Raw genomic sequence first — 24657 nt, forward strand, 5'->3', positions numbered from 1 at the left:
ACCAGCGGCTGGCGGAAGGGCGAAGAAGGCAGCACATATAGGAGCTGGACGCTTCAGAGAGGAAAGGTAAAACTACAAGATACTGCCGCCTCCTCTCATTGGCTAGCCTTGTCATGGGTCAGCCAATGAGAAGAGGACCTGCCCTAACTCCTCACAAAAGAGGGGTGGGGCCATTGAGACTTGCTGCCCAATCCTATTCAGGAATGAGGCGTCTGTGATAAAATGTCAGGAATGAACACTTCAGAGATTACACTTGAAGCACCCAGGGCTGACTCTGTTGGTGACCTCACAGAGCTGCTTTGCTGGGCTGATAAAGTTACTCCTCTCAGGGGTCTGAAATCTTTAGCCTGGCAAAGCTTAGCTCAACCTGCCAAGCGCCTGTGCCTTAGTGCATGTAAAGTGCCTGGCTGCCTGACCCTGACATGGTAAGTGTCTGCCAGGCTGACCTTCACTGAGCCTGACAGACACTCATCATGCTCTGCAAAATGGAGAGAGGCAAAACCCCACCGCCCATAATGACGAGCCACCCCACAGGTCTGTACCTCAGGAACATCTCTAAGAAAAAGAAATAGAAATATTTACAAAAATATACGAAAGGAAGTATGATACTTATCAATGACATGAATGCTGGAATGCCAATATTTCAGTAACACATCTTTGACCCAGGGGTAAGAATGAGGTGTGGGCACTCAACAGGCAAACTGGAGCTTACTTTAAGAACTGTGCGCTCAAGATCCGCTCAGTGTGGAGCCTCACCGCCACCTTCGGGCAACATAACCAACAAGGTGTCAGAAGTGGGTTCAGCGTCAGGGCTGGGCAGATGGATAGTACCAGCGGCAACAGTTCCACCCCAGTGACAGAGAGGAGGCTTGTCTGCCTCCACCTACCTCCTACCTCAACATCTACTGCCTCAGCTGCCAATGCGGCTGCAATTCCCAACCGGAATATCTAGTTTTGAGTCATTGGGGAAGAGGGTTCATTTGCACCATTACTTGGCTGTGTTGTTTTAATGTTTAAGCTGCAGCTGAAAAATTGTGAATCCGGTGATTTGAATAAATTCATTATTTGATTTGTCATGCATATTGGCTTCATTTAGGGCAATTGATGCAGTGATGTGGGCAATTAGCGAGCTAATTCCGAATAATCACTTTGGTGATTTGAAGCAATTACTATTCTGAAAGGGGTGCTATCAGTGCCATTTGTTTGCTAACATGAGAACTAAGCATATGGCAGGCATGAGGCTAATTAGGGGCTATGATATTACACCATGTTTTCTATCAAATGTATCTACTGTGGGCTCTTCATAAGGATCCGCTGTCTAATGCGATTGATCAAGAGGAGCGGGGGCTTGTTCATGGCAAATGCTCTTCTTAACTTACTGGAAGCCTTTTTGTGCCAAATGCATCTGGTGGCTCACAGCCTTTTGATTCATTTTCGTTGATAGTATTACTCCTAAATATTTAATGAAAAAGGAGGGCCAGGTGGTTGAGCCTAGAGAAGGGATAAACGTAGTGATCTATCCATCCTATTAGTGTTTATTAGAGATAGAGCAGCCAAATCGGATACCCAAATGTATGAAAACTTGAGCATTGTATCTGTCAAGTGTCAGCAAAATGTTGGACTTTGGTTTTGTGGAAGAATGCTGATGCTTCTTGCAGCGGTTTTACAGAGTGCATGGCTTGTTCTTATAGAGATGCTTCTTGCAGCAGTTTTACAGAATGCGTGACTTGTTCTTGTATTGATGCTTCTTGCAGCAGTTTTACAGAATGCGTGACTTGTTCTTGTATTGATGCCTCTAGCAGCAGTTTTACAGAATGCGTGACTTGTTCTTGTATTGATGCCTCTAGCAGCAGTTTTACAGAGTGCGTGACTTGTTCTTGTATTGATGCCTTTAGCAGCAGTCTTACAGAATGCATGACTTGTTCTTGTATTGATGCCTCTAGCAGCAGTCTTACAGAATGCGTGACTTGTTCTTGTATTGATGCCTCTAGCAGCAGTCTTACAGAATGCGTGACTTGTTCTTGTATTGATGCCTCTAGCAGCAGTTTTACAGAATGCGTGACTTGTTCTTGTATTGATGCCTCTAGCAGCAGTCTTACAGAATGCGTGACTTGTTCTTGTATTGACGCCTCTAGCAGCAGTCTTACAGAGTGCGTGACTTGTTCTTGTGCAGAGTGCGTGACTTGTTCTTGCATTGATGCCTCTAGCTGCAGTCTTGCAGAGTGCATGACTTGTTCTTGTATCAATGCCTCTAGCAGCAGTCTTACAGAGTGCGTGACTTGTTCTTGTATTGACGCCTCTAGCAGCAGTCTTACAGAGTGCGTGACTTGTTCTTGTGCAGAGTGCTTGACTTGTTCTTGCATTGATGCCTCTAGCAGCAGTCTTGCAGAGTGCGTGACTTGTTCTTGTATCGATGCCTCAAGCAGCAGTCTTACAGAGTGCGTGACTTGTTCTTGTATCGATGCCTCTAGCAGCAGTCTTACAGAGTGCGTGACGTGTTCTTGTATCGATGCCTCTAGCAGCAGTCTTACAGAGTGCGTGACTTGTTCTTGTATCGATGCCTCTAGCAGCAGTCTTACAGAATGTGACTTGTTCTTGTATCGGTGCCTCTAGCAGCAGTCTTACGGAGTGCGTGACTTGTTCTTCCATCGATGCCTCTAGCAGCAGTCTTACAGAATGCGTGACTTGTTCTTGTATTGATGCCTCTAGCAGCAGTTTTACAGAATGCATGACTTGTTCTTGTATCAATGCCTTTAGCAGCAGTCTTACAGAGTGCGTGACTTGTTCTTTTATCGATGCCTCTAGCAGCAGTCTTAGAGTGCGTGACTTGTTCTTGTATCGATGCCTCTAGCAGCAGTCTTACAGAATGTGACTTGTTTTTGTATCAGTGCCTCTAGCAGCAGTCTTACGGAGTGCGTGACTTGTTCTTCTATCGATGCCTCTAGCAGCAGTCTTACAGAATGCGTGACTTGTTCTTGTATTGATGCCTCTAGCAGCAGTTTTACAGAATGCATGACTTGTTCTTGTATCGATGCCTCTAGCAGCAGTTTTACAGAATGCATGACTTGTTCTTGTATTGATGCCTCTAGCAGCAGTTTTACAGAATGTGTGAATTGTTCTTGCTGCATAACACTTTTTTTTTAACCAAATCACTCATGTACAGTGTCATGTTTCATGAATATTATCCTTAAGGTACCTTTCCTCTATAGCTGAAATCCTGTATTATTGTCTCTACACTCTACTAATATTTTATGTTGGATAGTGTCATATTCATGCTATTTAGATAGAGTAACGCCGTTAATATGCACTTTTCAAATGCCATCAGTTACCAAGTCTGAGAACCTAATTCAGAATTCTCACTGCATCCTTAGGAATGTATTATCTTGGATCACCTCATTGTCCTAAAACAGTGGTCTACACCTCCCTACACATTTGTTGTGATCTACATTTGAATAGCACCTCTAGTAGGACCCAACCACGTAGCTAAGATGAGAGTTGGAAGTTATGGGCGTAACTCACCATATCTGGTGGTTCTCAGCACATTCACAGCCAGGACACTCTCAGATTGCAGATGAAGAAACGTAAAAAAGAAAAAAAAGGCATTTTCCATCAATGCACCCAGAATCTGGAACAGAGGCCCTGTATCCATCAGGACCTCTTCAATGGTGCTCCATTTTAGGAAAGAGCTCAAGAGGCACAGCTTTAAAGAAAACTACATCACAATGTATTAACCGTCTTCAAACCAGTTACCTCTCCTTTGATTCCTTGGCTTTATGTTTGACTTTGACCCTGTGCAGTTTTCTGCTACCATTTGGCTGGGTTCTGTAGAAATACCACATGCGTACATACTATAGAAACAGATCAAGGTGCGATACACTTTCACCTTGCCTCTACAATGAAATGCATCAGTGCAAATGAGATTGACATTTTCAATGGAACAGAGTTGTCCTTTAGGAAATGCATCTGGCCTTTCTTGAGGGAGGAGAGTCCCAAGGTGCAAGCAGCTAGATTGTTGGTACCAGATCAGGATTGAAACTAAATGCATGGGGTTCTTCAATGTCCTGTGTCGAACCACAAAAGACAAGGCCACGGCTGAGAACTTTACTTGGCCCGTCATATGCAAAAGGCCACCTTCCTCCTAGGGACACATTACCTCAATCTGCTTGTCTTCATCTCGATTTAGGTCTAAGGGGGGGAACACTTTCAGATCCAATTAAGTGCTGGAAGCAGCTAAAACATATTTTAACGTTAGTCAGACCCAGAGGGCTAAGGATTGTCGCTGTTTACACTAAGAGCTCATTATAAGAGACCAGAAGATTTGCCAACAGTGCAGTTTGCAGTCTGCCAAACCCCAGAATAGCACACGGCCATCACTAGTCAGGGCAAGAGTGGCTTTATCTGCGGTATCCATGAGAGGGAAGTCAGTGCGTGCACTACAAATAGTGGACCAGGCTCCCTGACACCATGTAGGATGCTAGAAACATGGGAGGCTCTGGTGAAGTGTTAGGTATCTAAAGAGATAATGCCTTCCACATACTCCGATCCAATCCTTAAAGAAAGGACGGCCTTTCAGTCCTTCGTGAATGCAGACTCGAGTCAGAGGAAGTTTGAGTGGGCGGAGATTTCCCCACTCATCAGTGGCACTCGGCTGTGTATTTCCTATGGAGACAATTAGGAACGCTTTCACTGTATGGCTAAACACTAACCTTTTCGTACAAACTGAGAACTAGCCCTGTCTGTTTAATTGACATTTCTTGGCGGCACCAGATTTTTCACACGAATAGCGTCTCCCTAACAGTTCACTTGTGGACGTTCTTTGACCACGGTTTTGGGTGTCTATAAGGCTTTCTCCATAGTATAGAGCAGTGGTTCCCAACCTTTTGACATCTGTGGGCCCCCTCTTTATCATTACTGGAACCTGGGGACCCCCACTGAATCATAATTTGAATCTGGGCCCCCCCTACTGAGTCATTACTAGGGACCTAATCTGTTAATATTATTTAATTTTGTAAGCAGTGGCGGACCCCCTGAGGGGGCTTCGTGGAGCCCCAGGGGTCCCCGGACCACAGGCTGGGAACCACTGATAGAGAGTGTTTGTTCTTGCCACACCGTACCTAACCTCAGTATAACTGATAATGCCTGTGTTCTAGGATGCTGAAGTCAGCATCACACCTCCGTTCCTGGTCTAGTCGTTGAAGATGGAGTAGGTAGGCGCGTATGCTTTGAGCTGAGTCCAAGCAGCACCAGCACACACTGCAGGTACTCTACAGCAGGCATGTATTTACTACATGAAAAATCCTGCCAGTCCGTAACCCAATGACCAGAAAGGGATGCTGTGCCATGGAAGATGAACATGAACTGCCCTATGCAAGTACCATGGGTGTCCTCAAAGGAGCTGCCAGGGCTTCGGCAGATTGGACAACCTGGCAGGTCTGGCACCCTCTTCTTGTGAAGGAATGCTGGTGAGCTCCACTGGGAGTCTGGTTAGGTAAGACACTGGGAAGAAATCAAGTTTTCAGTTTTCCTTACTCCCTCCTTTCTCCATAAAGTCCCTCGTCTACACCTGACTTGCTGTCCGCTATGTCGTCTCCAGTATCTTGTTTACTCCCAGCAACCATTACTGATTTCCTGCACTTCCATCACTTTGCAGCTTGCGCCCAATTATCTAAACTCCATGTTTCTGTTCACCCCTGACGCCTTCTGTTGAGTGTCTGATATCCTCCCATCTTTGCTCCCCAAATCCAGTTCCCGATACTTTACTAGACAGTGCCCAGTTTAACTTACTTTCCACATCCCGAGTACACCCCGTTTCCAGACAATGTCTTAACCTGGACACTATATCTCGATATTTGTGGTACTTAGTCATTTTTGTGCCTTTTTCATATGTTTCAGCCCAAAAAAAGTGATGAGTGAAATGCTTGAATCAATCACAGGCACTGATAACTACTCTTGTCTGCATTCCATTTCATCGTTTTTAGCTGGTGGGTACCATTAAAAACATGGACTAAACATATAGAAATCAAGCATCTCTCCTTCTCAGAAGGGACGGTCCATCCCCAGTTCCTAGACCACATGACTTTTGAACACACCATAGGCAGACCCATCTGTGCCATAATCTAATGAAATCGAAAAGTTAGGCAGCGCCACCCATATCACTCATTGCATATCACCCCTATCTCATGCCACAACCTTTGTTGATTTTGTTAGCAGATACACACCTTCTGTGGTGACATCATCTATCTATTCTGTACAAAATGACTTTCTAATTATAAATTCTCACGTCTTGACAATTTTTGGTCTATAAATTTGGCCCTGGAGCCAATTGGATTTGGTTCTCTTGTCTGAACGTAGAGTATTGGATCAATCTCCGAATGTATTTTTAGAAACTAGGGAGTGATGTTACAGAAGAATAAAGTGCACCGGTTGGAAACACAGCTGTGTCGAGGCCAGCTGCAGAATGGCAGTGACGGGACTCCTGCTTGGACCGGCTCACCTGCTGTTTCTCATGCGCCCGTCGTGTTCCTGTGCCAGGTACCAGAAAAGAGGCATATGTTTATTCCAATCTATGTAACGAAGCCCGGCACCATAATTATTTAGGAAGAAGCATTGGCACGGCAAATAGGTCTGGCTTGGAGGTTGGTTTTTTAAAAAAAAGAAGCTTGCTGCAGTGAAAAAAAAACTAAATAAAAATCAGATGCTTTCTGTATGCCATGGATATTGAAATAAAGAAATGAATGATTCAGTGTTGAGATGTGAATTAGTCCCTTATGCCCTGCATTGCTGGCACTCCTTGGAGATGGAATGATACACCAGCCAGGGGCGGAGCCTGGGAAGCAAGATTGGGCTTCTCAACAGTCACGCAGGGGTATGGGAGAAGCAGGGCGTGAGGTGGGCTCAAAGGGGTACATTAGGAGTGCCTAAAAAGCAATATTTTCTAAACTAACTAACCGACTGAAAGCAACTGTGCCCACCCACTTACTATAGAATACACTTTGCGGGGTCGGAGGGGGGCGGGGGTGTGACACCCCAAATACCCCCCTCCCCCAAGGCTGCATCCCTGCAGACAGCCAGTAGAAAGAAGTGAAATAGATGCACTTCTCTGTGCCGAGTCAAAGCACATTCCGCGTATATTATATAGAATTTGAAATGATAGAGCTTGAAGACCGCTCTGTCGTCAAATCAGATCTAATGAGCCTCAAAGCGCGCTCCGCTGCATCAAGTAAATGCACCCGTAGGGGCTGTCAGGTGCACGTCTGGCCCTTTACCTTCCACGCAAGTTTTTAAAATCACTGCAGAATCAATGCGCGCAGGCAGGTTCACTCGCTGTCTGCTGCTAAGAACTGGAGCATTTTCCTGGTTATTACTTTTGCAAATAAGCGACGCCTCTCCTACCTCTCCGAACAGCAGCCCTCAGCACAGAAACACGTCTCTATGAAACTATACAGAGCTTGTAAATACCAGTGCTTCATTTGTAACCGAAAAGGTGCCGGTGCCCAAAGCCTCCCTCTTAAACACGCGGCTGCTGCAATTAAAAGTTTGAACACGGAATACTGAGTCCATTTACAGCCACTCCCTGCCCCTTCAGCTCACTCTTGCCGATTTCTACTTTCTCCCTTTGTGTCGCTTTTTCGTTTTCCCCTTCCTCCGTCTTTCCCATATGTGTCTTTTGCTCACAGCAAATGCTTGAGGCAGAAGAATAAGCCCCGGCCCTCAAAAATAAGTGCCGGTGCTCAGCACCGGAAGCAACAAGTACAAATTAAGCACTGGTAAATACCCATCCCTCCTCGTCCCTCTCACACAAAACATGGCCAAGAATAAACAAAGGATGGGATGGCTCTTATGTGGTGCAGAGAAGCCTTTTACATTTAAGACTATTTTCATCCATTTTTCCATTTCAGTAGCTGTGATGGGACATTTCTGTTCCAGACCCCCCCAGATCTAACTGACTAGATAAGTCCCTGCCTGCAAAGTCTTATGAGGGCAGAAATGTGCCTGCTGCTGCAGTGGCAGCCAACCCCAAACAGAGTGAAGAGGTGGGTATGGAAAACGCCCGGCCCACAGGGTGTTTTGTAGAGTCAGAGGGGACCCTGTAGCCGAAAGACTGCATGGAGCATGATTCCCTCCCATCAAGGCCGGCTCTTCTAAAAGGCGAGGTAAGGCAGCAGCCTTACAATGCCGCCTAGTGACGTGTCAGATTACTGCCCAAGACCAGCAAAGTTGCCTTTTTCAGAATATGGGGAATGCTACAGCAGGCAACATGGTACTGTTACTCGTCCTGCATTTTGTGAGGCATGCCTTCTCCTGTCATCTTGGACCAGTTACTTTTAAAGCATCTGTCAACGAAAGACATCTAGGTGAATGAATGAATGTAGACTTTTGGGGCCAGATATACAACTGACTGCTTGAAAAATACTTGTCGCAATTACAATTGATATATTTAGTCAATAATTTTCCAAAACGATCTATCTACAAATAGGTAGGTTTCGGAAAATGTAGATTGAGTAGGTCGGATTCAGACCCACCTCATTAATATTTCAGTGGTAGCTCGCAAATTGCAACTCACTCTGATTGGATGCCCTCACAGGGAGGGTGGCGGCCATATTGTGTCAGCAGACCACGAAGTAAGTGACTCCCTTTCAAAAAAGTTAACTTTTTTTTAAACGCAACTTGTTATTCTTAAAGAAAATGGCTGTGTTTAAAAATAAACATTTCTTTTTTTTGTTTGACAGTGGCATTGGTCCTGTGGCCATTACCTACTCCCTAACAAACTGTTTTGTTTTTTTATTTCACAAAGGGGAAGAGGGCACCACCCCAGCTTGAGGGATGGTAAAAGTTCAATGTTTTATGACCGGATTTCAGTTTCAAAACATTGATAGATATGGTACCCATGTGGTAGTTGGGAAGGGATGCCTACAACATATCCCTCCCAGACACCAAATTGATATCCATTCAGAATTCAGAATCCCATTTTATGAGACAGAAAACCTTTTGTAACTCCTAAAATTGTATTAGAGCAAACCAGTGAGCATTTTAAAGGTCCAAAACACTGAACTGGAGAACTTGCAACCATTAAAATGTTTTGTACATCTGGCCCGGGTCAACTCAGTCAGCACACTGTGATGCCTCTAGGTGCTGATCATCAGCGTTCATGTACACTTAACCACTCAGAAGAGCATTGACTTACGCTGTTTGCGTAGAGCTATAAGACAAGTTGCAAGTCTAAGGGGGCAGAGAGTATGTTCCATTCTGGAGCCACCAGTATCTTCTTACTGGTCTGTCTAAATCATGGAGCTGCCACAGAGGTCTGTGTTACATGCCCATAAGCTTGGCTCCAGGAGCAACCAACTGGCACATCAATTCTGGACAGACGTCAGCAGTCTTTGCCATAAACCTCCGGAGAGCAGTGGTTCTGAAATAGGCCACTCTTCCTGCTGGTTGTTAAACTTGAATTATCAGGTTCTCGCTCACGAACGTCTATGGTACTCACATACACACACTCATATACATCTGGTGGCAAGAAGGGCCTTGGTCCCCTTCTTTCAAAGCACAAAATACACCATTTGTCTTCACCACCAAGTTGCAACACAAATCAGCTACAGAGAACTGACGAACCATGATGGGAAGATCCAGTTGACTGTCAGCTGTTCCTAACTCAAAAGTTTTCATCTCAAGTAGAAATACTTTAATCAGAGAGGAGGATTATGTTGCTAGCTCCTTAAATCCGTAGTGCATAGATTGTGATGTACAATATAATTTGTTGATTACGTCACCGCAGACCTGGAACGGTTTAGGTGCCAGTGATGTATTCCATTAAGGTCTATCTGTGATGGACATGTTTCTTATGCGGGGGAGGGGGGGGGGCTCCTAGGAGAGCTGTACACTGTGGAACCTCTTGCATGTCCCTTATTCTAGAGCTGTGTCTCTCCACTTTAATCGGCTCTGGATGTGGATTCCGCTCTGGCTGTAGGTCATCTCTGGCTGTAGTCCACTCTGTGAGCAGGGGTCATACTCTGGGTTCAGCTCTTTCTCTCTGTGAGTAGGTTGACATCCATCCTGGGTGTGAGAATGTTACTCGAGGTGGAGGCATTTTGTTTCAACTGCAGACATTCCTCTCTGGATGCAAATGTGCTGCTCCCGGTGCGAATGTTATGCTCTGGCTACAGAAGCTGAAATCTAGCTGCAGGCATTTCTTTCAGGGTGCAGATGTTCTTCTGTGAACTCAGAAGTTCTGCTCCAGGGGCAGGGGTTCTGCTCTAAGGGCAGGAGTTCTGCTCTAGTGGAAGGAGTTTCTCCGAGGGCACGAGTTCAGCTCGGGGGCAGTAGTACTGCTCTAGAGACAAGTGTTCTGCTCTAGAGGCAGGTGTTCTGCTCCTAAAACAGGTGTTCTGCTCTAGGGTCAGGTGTTCTGCTCTGAGAACAGGTGTTCTGCTCTAGGGACAGGTGCTCTGCTCTAGGGTCAGGTGTTCTGCTCTAGGGACAGGTGTTCTGCTCTGAGAACAGGTGTTCTGCACCAGGGGCAGGTGTCCTGCTCTAGGGGCAGGTGTTCTGCTCCGAGAACAGGTGCTCTGCTCTAGGGACAGGCGTTCTGCTTTAGGGGCAGGTGTTCTGCTTTAGGGGCAGGTGTTCTGCTCTAGAGGCAGGTGTTCTGTTCCAAGAACAGGTGTTCTGCACAAGGGGCAGGTGTTCTGCTTTAGTGGCAGGTGTTCTGCTCCAAGAACAGGTGTTCTGCTCTAGGGACAGGTGTTCTGCTTTAGGGTCAGGTGTTCTGCACCAGGGGCAGGTGTTCTGCTTTAGTGGCAGGTGTTCTGTTCCAAGAACAGGTGTTCTGCTCCAAGAACAGGTGTTCTGCTCTAGGGGCAGGTGTTCTGCTCTAGGGGCAGGTGTTTTGCTCCGAGAACAGGTGTTCTGCTCTAGAGGCAGGTGTTCTGCTGTAGAGGCAGGTGTTCTGCTCTAGGGACAGGTGCTCTGCTCTAGGGACAGGTGCTCTGCTCTAGGGACAGGTGTTCTGCTCTAGGGGCAGGTGTTCTGCTCTAGGGGCAGGTGTTCTGCTCTGAGAACAGGTGCTCTGCTCTAGGGACAGGTGCTCTGCTCTAGGGACAGGTGTTCTGCTCTAGGGACAGGTGCTCTGCTCTAGGGACAGGTGTTCTGCTCTAGGGGCAGGTGTTCTGCTCCAGGGTCAGGAGTTCTGCTCAGGGGGCTGTAGTTCTGGTCTGGGGGCAGGAGTTCTGCTCTAGGGACAGGTGTTCTGCTCTAGGGACAGGTGTTCTGCTCTAGGGACAGGTGTTCTGATCCAGGGTGAGGAGTTCTGCTCAGGGGGCTGTAGTTCTGGTCTGGGGGCAGGAGTTGTGCTCTAAGGACAGGAGTTCTCCTCTCGGGCAGATGTTTACTCTTGACACAGTCATGCTACTCTCCATCGTTGTGTCCCACTTTCAGCGCAGGTGTTTTGCTGTGAAAAGAGGTGTCGCTCCTTTAATTGTTCTTCTCTGGGTCCTGGTGGCCTGACCTGGTTATTGGGGTGGCACCCAGGGTGCCTGGAGCTTTGCTTCGGGTGCTGGTGCTCTGCTCCGGAGAATGATGTTGTGCCCCAGATGCTGGAGTTCTGCTCCGGATGATGGTGCTCTCTTCTGGATACAGAGTTCTTCTGGGTCCTGTTGTTCTTCTCTAGGAGTGGGTTTTCTGTTCTGGGCGTTGCTGTTAAAATCCTGATGCTGGTGTTCTGGTCCTGATACTGGGTTTCACTCTGGATTCTGGTGTTCTCCCAGTGCAGTCTCTCTTCTCTGGATTTTGGTGCTCTGTCCTGGACGATGATGTTCTTCTCTAGCTACTGATGTTTTCTCCTGGATGCTTAAGTTCAACTGTAGATGTTTGTGTTCTCTTCCACATCCGGGTCTTTTTCTAGGTGCTGGTGTACGTCTCTGGGTGCAGGTGTTCTACTTTTGGCGCAGGTGTTCTGCTCTTGGTGGTGGAGTTCCATTCGAGTTCCATTCTGGAGCTTGGCGTTTCTGCTTGATGCTGGTGCTCTGCACTGGATGTTGGTGTTTTGTTTTCAATACTTTAGTCCCATTCTACATCCTGACGTTGTTGTCTACATGCTGGAGCTCCACTTTCGATGCTGATGTTCTAAGCGGGGTCTTGCGCTCAGCTCTGGGTTTGGATGGAGTTCCACTCTCCGTGCTGGTGTTCCACTGTGGGTGCTGGGGTTCCACCCTGGATGCTGGGTTTCTGGGGTAGGCGTTAGCACTCTACTCCGGATGATGATGTACTGCTATGGATGTTGGACCTTCTCTCTGAATGGTGTTCCACTCTATGTTCTCTGTGCTTTCTGAAAGTTGGTATTGTGCTCTGGATGCTGGGGTTCCACTCTTGATACTGGTATTCTTCTCTGGATGTTGGTGTTCTTCTTTGGGTCTTGGTGTTCTGCTCTTGATGCTGGCTTTCTTCTCTGTATGCTGCGGTTCGACTCTATGTGCTGGTGCTCTGCTCTGCATGCAGACGTCCCTCTCTGAAGGCTGGTGCCCTGCTCTGGATGGATGATTCAGGTGTTACACTCTGAATTGCTAGTGTTTTGCTATGTACGCTGGTGCTCTGCTCGGATGCATGAGTTTCTCTTTGAATGATGGTGCTCTGCTCTGAATTGCTGGTGTCCTGTTCGGAATTGGTGGTGTCCTGCTCGCTCTTGAGGGAGGTTTCTGGTGTTGCACTGTGAATTACTAGTGGTTTGTTCTGTACCCTAGTGTTCTGCTCTGGATGCTGCTGTCCTGCTCTGGATGCTGGTGTTCTGCTCTGTACCCTAGTGTTCAGCTCTGTACCCTAGTGTTCTGCTCTGGATGCTGGTGTTCTGCTCTGTACCCTAGTGTTCTGCTCTGGATGCTGGTGTTCTGCTCTGTACCCTAGTGTTCAGCTCTGGATGCTGGTGTTCTGCTCTGTACCCTAGTGTTCAGCTCTGGATGCTGGTGTTCTGCTCTGGATGCTGGTGTTCTGCTCTGGATGCTGGTGTTCTGCTCTGGATGCAGATGTAACTTCTGGATGCTGGTATTCTGCTCTGTACCCTAGTGTTCTGCTCTGGATACTGGTGTTCTGCTCTGGATGCTGGTGTTCTGCTCTGTACCCTAGTGTTCTGCTCTGGATGCTGGTGTTCTGCTCTGGATGCTGGTGTTCTGCTCTGGATGCAGATGTAACTTCTGGATGCTGGTGTTCTGCTCTGTACCCTAGTGTTCTGCTCTGGATGCTGGTGTTCTGCTCTGTACCCTAGTGTTCAGCTCTGGATGCTGGTGTTCTGCTCTGAATTGCTGGTGTCCTGTTCTGAATTGGTGGTGTCCTGCTCGCTCTTGAGGGAGGTTTCTGGTGTTGCACTGTGAATTACTAGTGGTTTGTTCTGTACCCTAGTGTTCTGCTCTGGATGCTGCTGTCCTGCTCTGGATGCTGGTGTTCTGCTCTGTACCCTAGTGTTCTGCTCTGGATGCTGGTGTTCTGCTCTGGATGCTGGTGCTCTGCTCTGTACCCTAGTGTTCTGCTCTGGATGCTGGTGTTCTGCTCTGGATGCAGATGTAACTTCTGGATGCTGGTGTTCTGCTCTGTACCCTAGTGTTCAGCTCTGGATGCTGGTGTTCTGCTCTGGATGCTGGTGTTCTGCTCTGGATGCAGATGTAACTTCTGGATGCTGGTGTTCTGCTCTGTACCCTAGTGTTCTGCTCTGGATGCTGGTGTTCTGCTCTGGATGCTGGCGTTCTGCTCTGTACCCTAGTGTTCTGCTCTGTACCCTAGTGTTCTGCTCTGGATGCTAGTGTTCTGCTCTGGATGCTAGTGTTCTACTCTGTACCCTAGTGTTCTGCTCTGTACTCTAGTGTTCTGCTCTGGATGCTGGTGTTCTGCTCTGGATGCAGATGTAACTTCTGGATGCTGGTGTTCTGCTCTGTACCCTACTGTTCTGCTCTGGATGCTGGTGTTCTGCTCTGGATGCTGGTGTTCTACTCTGTACCCTAGTGTTCTGCTCTGTACCCTAGTGTTCTGCTCTGGATGCTGGTTTTCTGCTCTGTACCCTAGTGTTCTGCTCTGGATGCTGGTGTTCTGCTCTGTACCCTAGTGTTCTGCTCTGGATGCAGATGTTACTTCTGGATGCTGGTATTCTGCTCTGAATTGCTGGTGTTCTGCACTGGGTAGTTGGGTTCTTCTCTGGGTGCTGGAGTTCTGTTCTGGATGCTGCAGTTCCACTCTGGATACCAGTGTTCCTTCCCGGTAGCGCCCTGCTCTGGATGCTGTAGAGCACTCTGAATGCGATGCTGGAGATCAGTCCCGTTGCTGGTATTGTTTTCTAGATGCTGGTGTTCAGCTCTAGATGCTGGTGTTCTGCTCTGGATGCTGGTGTTCTGCTCTGGGTAGTTGGGTTCTTCTATGGGTGCTGGAGTTCTGTTCTGGATGCTGCAGTTCCACTCTGGATACCAGTGTTCCCTCCCGGTAGCGCCCTGCTCTGGATGCTGTAGAGCTCTCTGGATGGGATACTGGAGATCAGTCCCGTTGCTGGTATTGTTTTCTAGATGCTGGTGTTGTGTTCTGGATGCTGAGGCTCTGTAGTGGATAACAGGGTTCAGCTTTGGGTGCTGGAGCTCACTCTGGATGCTGTTTTTTGGGGGATATTGGTACTCTGTTCTGGATGCCGGTGCTCTGCTGTGAACCCCTGGAACTATGCTGTGGGTGCAGATGTCTTGTGTTGTTCGCTGAATTACTGCTGTTTTTCTCTGGATGCTGGTTTTGTATTCTGGGTGGAACTATTCTTTTCTAGCTTTCTGTTCTTTATCCTGGGGTTCGACCCAATTTGCTGGATGTAGGTATATTTTCAACTATAGGTACAGGTTTAGTGCAGGTGGGCTGCCCATGGTGCACAGAACCTTTTGCGTACATATGATAATTTTATATGTAAATAAAGTGCTGTCTGCATACGCCCACTGGCAGATGCTAAGTCACAGAATTTGTGTCCCCTAGCATTTGCTCCCCCTTTGGAATTTACAACCATCTTACTCTGTAAGTAGGGCATATATTCTACCGGCGTAAATTGCGGGTTAAAGGTGGGAACCTGCGTTTTCCCTTTGGAGGGATCTGTGGTAGGAATTAGGAATGTAACACACACTCACAAAGTGTGTTGGCTTAACAGTGCAGCGGTCGCCGGATCGTAGTGATCCGCTGAACATAGAGCGGCCTGTAGTACTACAGGGCGGGACTATGGCTCCACCCAAATGTTGGTTGCACTGAGCACAGATTTTGACTGGACAGAAGTTGTGTGCTTCCACTGAAAAAGAGTGACTGTGTTGCACTTTTTGCCCTTTGGGACAACGTATGCTCAAAGGCAGTATACTCAGTTTATTTATTGTTAATGCATCTGAAAGAGCCAATAAGTCTTTAAGGGTGGATTATCATTATGATATGATAAAGCCTTAGAATGTCATGTTTTTGGTGCTAGCTTCTGTGACAAACCTTGGTTGAATATCTGCACTTTGACAATCTTTGTTACACCATTTTGGGAAGGGTTGTATATTGTTTTCCCTGATGTCATTTTGTACATATTTGTAACTTAATAGCTACTGAGAGAAGGGCCTTGGTTCCCTCCAATTGTTGATTCCCTTGACTACTGGTTTTGATTGGGCAGCCATTGTTGAGTGTGCTTCCGTGACATTTTGATTGGGCAGCCGTTGTTGAGTGTGCTTCGGTGACATTTTGATTGGGCAGCCGCTGTTGAGTGTGCTTCGGTGACATTTTGATTGGGCAGCCGTTGTTAAGTGTGCTTCGGTGACTGGGCTGGTGGCCATTCCTTCAAATTTCCATGTTCTTCCATTTATAAGTCCCCTTTCATTCCTTTCGTTCTGGTTTGATTGTGAGTGTCCTGCTGCTCTCCAGACAGCCCTGCCTGGTGGCTTGCTTGCCCCTGCTTTCATCTGCAGTGTGCTGCACCATGGCAGGCACTATTTCTAAACTTGACGGCTATTTGTAATGTTATTATCTATAGTAGTGGTTCCCAACCTTTTGACTTCTGTGGACCCCCACTTTATCATTACTGGACCCCCTGAGGAAGCTTCTCGGACCCCCGGGGATCTCCGGACCACAGGTTGGGAACCACTGCTCTATAGTGTGTCATTGTTTTATGGTTCCAGGGTGGTCGCTAGATTTAGAAGTATTATGTTGACCTCCTTGGCGTACCACAACAGTGGACTATACACATTAGCATTCTAAGATGGCTGCCCAGTTGTATGTTTACTGAGCAGCTACCTTGTAACGGTATTGTTCACAGTATATTGTTTTTAATCTGCTGAAAGATACCCAACATCTTACTTCTAAATATGGTAGCTATATTAAAACTTTTAAACAATGATACACTGTGTACAATACCACCGCAACTTGATCACTTGCTACAATGTTTCATTTTCTTTTTGTATTGCAAACATATGCCTGCGAAGTTAAGGTGATGGCATGTTCTCTTTTTTCTACTTTTATCATTTTCATTTTGAATGCTTGTGGGAGTTTGTTTGCCTTTTTATTGCCAAAGGGTAAATGGGTAAATGCAGGGAGGAGTCAGTGGGTAGAAGAAATGTCTGATTGCAAGAAAGAGTGAGAATGCATACATAATGGCTTAGTCAGTGCTTGAACTCATTAGAGACTGAAGAGCCACTTTCAGTTATAAACCAGACCAGCTGGCATTGCCAATGCTTTTTATAGGACGAGCTTAGTCCCGAGGGCACAGGAGCGCTGTACATAAAACAGGAAGAAACGTCACAGGCAGTGGAGAGTTGCAAACACAGCTCATGCGAGCTGCAGTGTACTGCAGTACATAGCACATGGAGATAAATCATACACGTGCAGGATGCATGGCGCTGATCATGTGAGGTTATATACATAGCACTAGCAGCATGTTGTAGGTACTTCTGCTGAAGGGACCGGTGACACCTAAGGGCCTCTGCCTTCTCTTTCATCAGCTGGCAACAGACACAATGCAAGTTTGTTGTGTTCTGATGTGAGATGGTGACACCTAAGGGCCTCTGCCTTCTCTTTCATCAGCTGGCAACAGACACAATGCAAGTTTGTTGTGTTCTGATGTGAGATCACAGAAGTACACAGCAAACGTTGTTCATTGTTGTGACATCAGAGAGGGTTATATTGGCTTGCCACTGCTTCCTCCCTAGCTGCTTCTTCACCCTAAGGGACTCCAGGCACCTGAGGACATGACCTCTCCACAGCATCAGCCTGCCCTTGTCCCACCTGGCTCGACAGAGTGGCTACCACCCCCCATCCCGCCTCCTCTGGGTCCGGCCCTGAGGACAGGCGGGTTTGTCTGCTCACAGCTCTCTCAATCACAGATTCTTCTTTATATGGCTCATACAACAGTTTATACCATTTAAAGCACTGTAAGTAACTGAAAAGTTAAATTACCAAATTAACTTGTGATCCTTGTAAAGATGAAAGGTCGAGTTAGCCCTGGCGGGACACATGATGGCCTAGAAGCCAGACCAGGTGTGGCTGGTGGACATTTAAGCCACCGAGTCATGTTGCTGCCTGTGTAGCTGCTGACTGCAGTGGCTGCCCCTGGTAAATAAGAGCGTGGAGCGGTGTGCCTCGTGAATGTAGCGGATTGGTTCCATTCATCTCCATCTTGTAGGGCTCCATGATTTCAAGAAAGTTGTGGGCACTTACATCACTCAAGACGAAAGAGAAACGTGCCTCCCACAGCACGCCCCTTCAATGGAAGACAACAATTTTCTGTGCCTTTTGCAGTGATTTGATACCACCACTAGGTGGTGCTCTAATACAACCACATTATCTCGCCTTAAGGGGAGCGCCAGCTGTACATAGTGTGGGAAGTTGCAGGTGATCTCATGTCTTTCTGTTTCTGGAGTAGTGGCCCTGGCAGTGGTGGGCAGTAGCAGATGTCAGTACCTTTTGTATGTTGGGTAGGATTGAGTGTGGAAGTTGTGGTGTGTAATGTAATCTAGGTAGATTTGTTATGTTCACATTGCCCCGTAGCTCTCCTCCTCTCTATTGCTGCCCATGGGGCATTGCGGAGTGGGGGCACCTCAGGCTCATACGTAATATCAAACTGATGATGCTGCATCCATTCACAGTTAACCACCGCTGAGCTCAAAGTCGAGCTTCCTGTCCTCGTTTATAATGATACTCTTAACCCTTGGGAAGAAACCATCACCGGCTACATGTGCACACGACTTGCCTTCCTTAATTTACAAACATGCTGCACTGGTGTACGTAAAAGGTCAGTGGCCATAGCTCTTCTTACCTCTGGTCATTTTGGTGGTAGTTCACTGTGATACGTTTTGGTGTCCTCAGCGTGTTTTGGTGCCCTCGCCCATATTTTGGTGCGTATGCCCTTAACACTTTTGGTGGTAGATTCTTTGCTGACACAGTCCTAAAAGTGTGGAGCCAGGCTCTTGACTTTCTTCACTTCCGCAAGGAGCTGGAAACCCATCTCTTCAAGCAAGACCTCATCCCAGGGCAGCCTCCCATGAAGAGTTATGGCTCCCACCCCTTTCCACATAGTTTTCCCACAGTTCTACCACTGCCTTTACCACCTTTAACCTATGGCGTCTCCATTCCCCTTTCCAGTGTACATATTCAGATTGGAGGTGCTAGTCTCGTCATAGGAGTAAGCAAAGCCCGGGTCTCTGTGTCCAGCACATACCTTGGCCTTTCCAGTGGAGAAGGGCTTGGTAAATAGTGTCAACAAGCCCAGATCATAAAACATTTTCTAAATATAATGCTGCACAGAATATTTTCAGTGAATGCTCTACTGGAGTGCTGACTCCTGAAAGATAATTTTAATTTTCAAACTGTGTAATAAAATCGAGAGGGGCTGCAGCACCCCTACTTCCAGCACCAATGGGCGCTGGCCCATATATGCAGCGTTCGACTACTACGTGGCTAGGTTCATGCTATATAAAAAAAATCTACATATTGTTCTATGTACAGTAGCAGTCTTCCCATCAGAGATTATGTTGACAACATCTCTTCTGATTTTGATCATCTCTGTCTCTGGATTTCTAATGCAGTCAATGCGCAGAGCAGCGCCTAGAGGCGGTTCTCTGTAAATGCGCGTAATGTAAATGTCATCCCTTATTCATTGTTCTATTCACTTTCCTCAGGTCTGCGATGATGAAGGAGCGCATGGGGCACCAGGACGTCTGATGCGGTGACCCCACCGGACATCTGCAGAGATTCACCCGCACACTTGACCGTCACATAGGCCCAACTATGCTGAAGCCGAGTGGGCTCAAGATCCCCGGAAGGGGGAGCGCCAAACACTCAAGTCCCGCAGGGCGGTCGTCTTCGGGGTCTGCTGCAACAGCCAACACCGCCTCCAAAGATGGTGAGTGTTGGGCAGTGGGGTGCACCATATTTATTCATTTTTATTTAATTGTGCATTTTTATATAGCGAAAACATTACCCAATGGCTATAGAGTGCTTTTCAATAGAGTGTTAAATAAGGTCCAGTATTACAAAGTAGCAGTTTAGAATAAACATAGATTGTTACATAAGGTCAAAAATTACAAAATAGCAGATCATGACAAGAGTCACAAAAGTACAATTGTTTGGAAGAAGCATGAGTTGTAGCAGTGAAAAGGTTCTCCACTGCTGCAGTGTTCCAGGTTGGATCTAATGAAATAGAGTTTGGGTAATAAATCTTAAGATCTAAGCCATAGAGGTGGGAGAGCATGTTCTGAAGTGTATTTAGCTAAAATGTTTGGAAGGAGAAGGGCTTTCACCTCCCTTTTGAAGATCCCCAGTGAGGTGGTGGTGCCTAGATTCAGAGGTAAGGGGTTCCATATTCTGGTTGTTTTTCCTGAGAAGCATTGTGCCATGAGATGTTCCTTTACAGGTTGGAGGCTCTGGCAACAGTGTTTTGGCATTTCACGATGGTCCAGAGCCTCTCCAGAAGGCTGAAATGTGGCCACCAGGTAACAGGGAGTTGATGTTTGTAGGGATTATGGGTTATGCAAGCATTCTCGTAAATAGCCTTGGTTTCAGTGGGCGGTCAGCGGAGAGTGACCAGCACAGGTGAGAAGTGTCATTCCTTTTGGCCCTAGAGCTGAAACACACTGCCAAATGTAGAACTGATTTCAGGGGGGGGTCACTTGGAGTCAAATACATGCTAGTGCTCTGAAAGGCTGGAGTAGGCAGGGGTGCTCAGGGGATTCTCAGTACATGTGCCCTGTGAGTGCGAAAGACATGCGTTGTTTGAAGAAACATGCTTACAGACAAATCTGACAGCTAGCCACCCAAGAGACCCGAAAACACACCTTTGTGTGCCATCCATGAACAATTCCAGCCTCCTCTTCCCCTTACAGACCACCCCCTTTCATACTGTGTGTGTTAGTATGAATGTACTGTATGTCCACGTTAAGTGTTGCAGCGCTCCACTGCTCGCGCGCCTAGGTCCACGCTACACAAACCTCTAATGATACATCACAAGATGCAGACCTGTGCGCTGCGGTGTATGACATCACCGTGGGATCAGCACACCGTGGCGTGGCACGTGAGGGACACGACAGGCTGCCCTGAGCGTGGGCACAAAAGGATGGAGCGAGTCGCAAAAAATGTTACCAAGGAGAATGTTTCAGATGTTACCAATTAACAGTGAAACAACATAAACAATGTAGTTATTTGGGGTGGATCGAGCAGTTTTTCTCGAATTTAAACTCAGCTGACATCATCAACCAAAGGAACATTTTAGACAGTGGCATAACAAAGGTCCCTGCAGCCCCCGCGCTCCAGAGGTCCTCCTCAACAAGGTAAACTGTGCGGGGCGACAGGCGACCGGGTCCAGAGGAAGGAGGCCCCCTCCTGCTACTTTGCATTGCGACCTCGCCCCCACCCCACATCAAGTTTGGTTACGCCACTGATTCTAAAATACCTCTCGTTGTGAGGTGCAGGACTTGCTAAAGATGTCTTACATTTCTCTTTTTTTTCTTCGTTTCCCTGTGATCACAAAATGGTGCTGTTTAATAAATTGCTTTTAATAATAACTTGTTTGTACGCTTGATAGCGTAAATCTAAATAGCAGGTGCTACCATTAACCCAATGTAAAGGTCCTCAATTTATCGAATTTGGAAGGATGAAAGCCTGAGTCGGTGTTGACTGAATTTCAATTCTTAATTTTTAGAGCACACCAGACATCAGCAGAGTATAGCACTGAAAGCCTAAATGCCATGCACAAATGACTGGGAAGTTATGCTGTATCCATTCCATTTATCAACAGACCAGTGTTACATATTATGTCACGATAGAACAATTTGCGTAGCACACATTAGGTTATACGTGTGTGCTTTTAGCACTAATATGATGATTAACCAGAGAAACAACACGTGAGGCCACTGTGGTAATAGGGTGACCTGGATTGCCGGGCCAGTCCCCGTTTTTCACCGCCTGGCCCGGCAAATTTCAGCATATTTAGCACATGTTCCGGTTTTCAGTAAGGGTCGATTGAAGACAGATGAAGGCAAATTGTCACGTCTTCAAGTGCAGAATTAGCACGAATTATCAGTCGATGCTGTGTGCAAACACTGCGTTTAATTTCCCTTAGTCATTCGTTGTGTGTGTTTTTCAATCACTCAGTGCCCGGCTGTCAATGCAGAACTGTAGTCCTACTTCTATGTATGTGGAAAGTCCTGGTCTTTAGCCTTCAAAATCTGGCCTCCCAATGTGTAATAACACCATGTCACTGCCGAGCCCACCTTTCACAATTGAGAGAATCTATCATGGTCGCAGACACCAAGTCCACCCACTGTGCTGGCCGGCCTTTCGGCATTCTGGCAGCCTGGCACTATCAGATGGGCCAGCTTGAAAGGGCCACTCTGTGAGCTGTTTTTCTGTAGAAACACATGCCTGTTCGAGCTGGCCCTTCTGCTAGAGAGGCAAGTCCAGCACTGGCAGGCTCCAGCATTTATCAGCATCTTCCTACTTCCGGCAAACTGCAGAGGACCTTCTGCAAAACATTGATGGCCAGTGCTGCTGGTTAAATCACCCTGCTTGCCTGGAATATTCCTGCAGTTTCCACATCAGCACGTGAAGCCCACCTTTCACTACATGCAAGCTCCGCACTGTCATAGATGCAGCGTCATATGTTGGTGTTTGTGTAGTGCAGGGGGTTTAGCACTGCCTTAGTTTAAGAATTCTCACTGCTTATTAATGACACACATACGGCCTGATTACAACTTTGGCGGAGGGGGCTAATCCATCCCAAATGTGACGGATATCCCGCCCGCCGTATTACGAGTCCATTATATCCTATGGAACTCGTAATACAGCGGGCGGGATATCTGTCACATTTGGGACAGATTAACCCCCTCCGCCAAAGTTGTAATCAGGCCCATAGTGCTGCTAGATGGTCACTGCATGTACAACCAGGTCAGAAGGATTGAAGTCCATGCAGTGGGATAAAATCTCGGTGCTCAAGTTTACCTGTGGGTAGGTCTACATAAGTCTCGGCTCTTAGCGTATGTGCCTGCATTTGTTTATCTAGATCTGTTTTAATTATAAGGATCTGTGCCCACTTTTGGATTAGGAGTGGAAGGCAGCCAGGATGGCACTGATCAAAGATGGCCACTTAAGCCTTCTTCCGGCAGATCCAGTTTAAGTACTTCCATTGAGGCACTATGGCCAATGGGCGGGACTAACTCTCTGAATGTCAAAGGTATTTTTTCACTAACGGGCATGAGATGGGGATGCCAGAAATCCAAGTCCTGGGTGAGCTGACAGATCTCAGCCCTGGGAAGTGGTGGAGGATTAGGCGTGGGAGTTGGTACCCGACCCTTAGTTGCTCTGGGTTTGCTCTAGAGTTGGGCGACCCACTGGAAGCTTGAGGCAGGCTCGAGCTAGATGCCTGGCTGTGGCTCAGCTTGAGGTTGTCTTGGATCCTCAAAGCCCAAAACAAGCTGAGCCTTTATGTGGCTTCTGCCTGCCACCAACCCTGTAACCTCTTGCACCAAGAATTAAAGACAGAGCATCAACTTTTGATGTAAAATGAGAGAGTGGAACCGTTACCTATCTAGTGGCTGAATTGCACAATATAAAACAAGGAAACCTGGAATAAATCTCGGCTTGCCCGCTTGAACACATTTTGTAATCTAGGCAGAGAGGTTTTAAGGTATGGGCAAAGTGGGTGCTGGTCCAGGGACATGACCTTTCAGGGGATCCCCGTTAGAGCCAGTTGTGTTCTGCTGAGAGTTTTGCCCTGATGACCTTGAACAGTTCTTTAGCAAATCAGTTTAAAAAAATTGTTTCCTTTATTTAGTTATTTATTTATTTATTTTTTATTAGTTTGTAGAAAACGAACAAACAAGATGCCAAGTCACGTAACACATCCCTCACCACCCCCAATACACAACCTTTCAGTAGCACAGGATATGTCAGGTTCAGTAGAATCCACCACCCTTTCATATCCTCAAACAAACCCTTATCGGTCTTCGGGTCTATCCTTTATTTATTTTTAATGTGTATAGTGAGTTGGAGTCTGTTACAGACATTTTGCAGAGAAATGTTGTGTTTATGTTTCAGACAACAACCATAAAAAAGTTCCCTTTAGTGCAACACCGGACATCACATAGGAGAAATGGGAGAGAGTCACAGAGATCAGTTGCAATAATGTTAATGAGCTGCTGATGTGTTACGGTATTGAAAACACATATCACTATCCCTGAAAGCTCAATGTAAACACTTTTAGAATTCGGGCCAATGTACCTGTGCGGGGCCTTTGTTACGCCACTGCATATAGGGCGCACATGGCCAACTATTTAATGTATGCCTCTCAATGCGGTGACATAATCTGGGATACTAAAGTGAAACTCTTCCACGAGTCAAAGAACTACACTTTTTGAATTTCGAAGAGACTTTCATATATTTACATTATCTTTACTGATTTTTTTAGGTGCAAACATTTTCATGGTTTGGCTGGTGCTCTTGGAGCCAAGCCAGACCATTGGCTCGGCTCTGGCTCTCCCTGTTCATTTGTTGGTTCGATCATCCTTAGTTTGCTCCTTGCACGGCCAGACATCGTCGGATACTGGTGACCAAGCAAGGCTCCTATGTTTGATGTGGGAGTGAGGTCGGTGGACCCCTGTGCCCGAATGGAAGAGATAATTTATGGGGTGAGGGGGTGCCTGGTGAACCACCAAAGGATGTGGTGGGTCTGAGCAGTCACTCTGGCCAACTGTATGTTTGCTGCATTGACTTATTTACACTGCCTCCTCCATGTAAGGCTGTGTCTGCGTAACACCCCTTCTGTCTGTGACCCTCCTCTTTCCACTGCCTTTGTAATGCAATAAGAAAATCAGAGAGTTGTTTAGGGGAAAATTCCCAGTTAATTTACTTTTGTGCTTTAGCAATGATGCTTTTCCTCCACTATCATGTCACTAGCAGGTCCTGAACAAAGTGCGTGTGAGATCCCTCTGTGCATGAAACTTAAACCAAAGAAGAGTCCTGTCCTTTGTATTTTTGTGTAGTGCAACACGCCCACAAATTCACAGTAGAGGTATGTGCGACTCAGGCTAGGTCACCACAGAGCTTGTTCTCTAATGGGAATTACACTCTTAATATGCTATGTTACAGCTGTGCATCACAGTACACAAGGTCATGTTTATGCACGGTAAGATTACGTGATTTGCCCAG

General features: G+C 46.8%; 1 protein-coding gene across 2 annotated transcripts in view; it reads left to right on the forward strand.

Annotated features, from left to right (window-relative positions):
• Positions 1-24657, forward strand: part of CLIP2 (CAP-Gly domain containing linker protein 2) — a 400768-nt gene that overhangs the window by 52393 nt on the left and 323718 nt on the right. For both annotated transcript variants that reach the window (XM_069226902.1, XM_069226900.1), the window contains exon 2: positions 19137-19360. In XM_069226902.1, the coding sequence (XP_069083003.1) occupies positions 19246-19360 (115 nt within the window). In that variant the 5' untranslated portion in view covers positions 19137-19245. The remainder of the gene's footprint in view (positions 1-19136; positions 19361-24657) is intronic.

Source organism: Pleurodeles waltl, chromosome 3_2 (assembly GCF_031143425.1).
Source record: "Pleurodeles waltl isolate 20211129_DDA chromosome 3_2, aPleWal1.hap1.20221129, whole genome shotgun sequence".
Taxonomy (NCBI): domain Eukaryota; kingdom Metazoa; phylum Chordata; class Amphibia; order Caudata; family Salamandridae; genus Pleurodeles; species Pleurodeles waltl.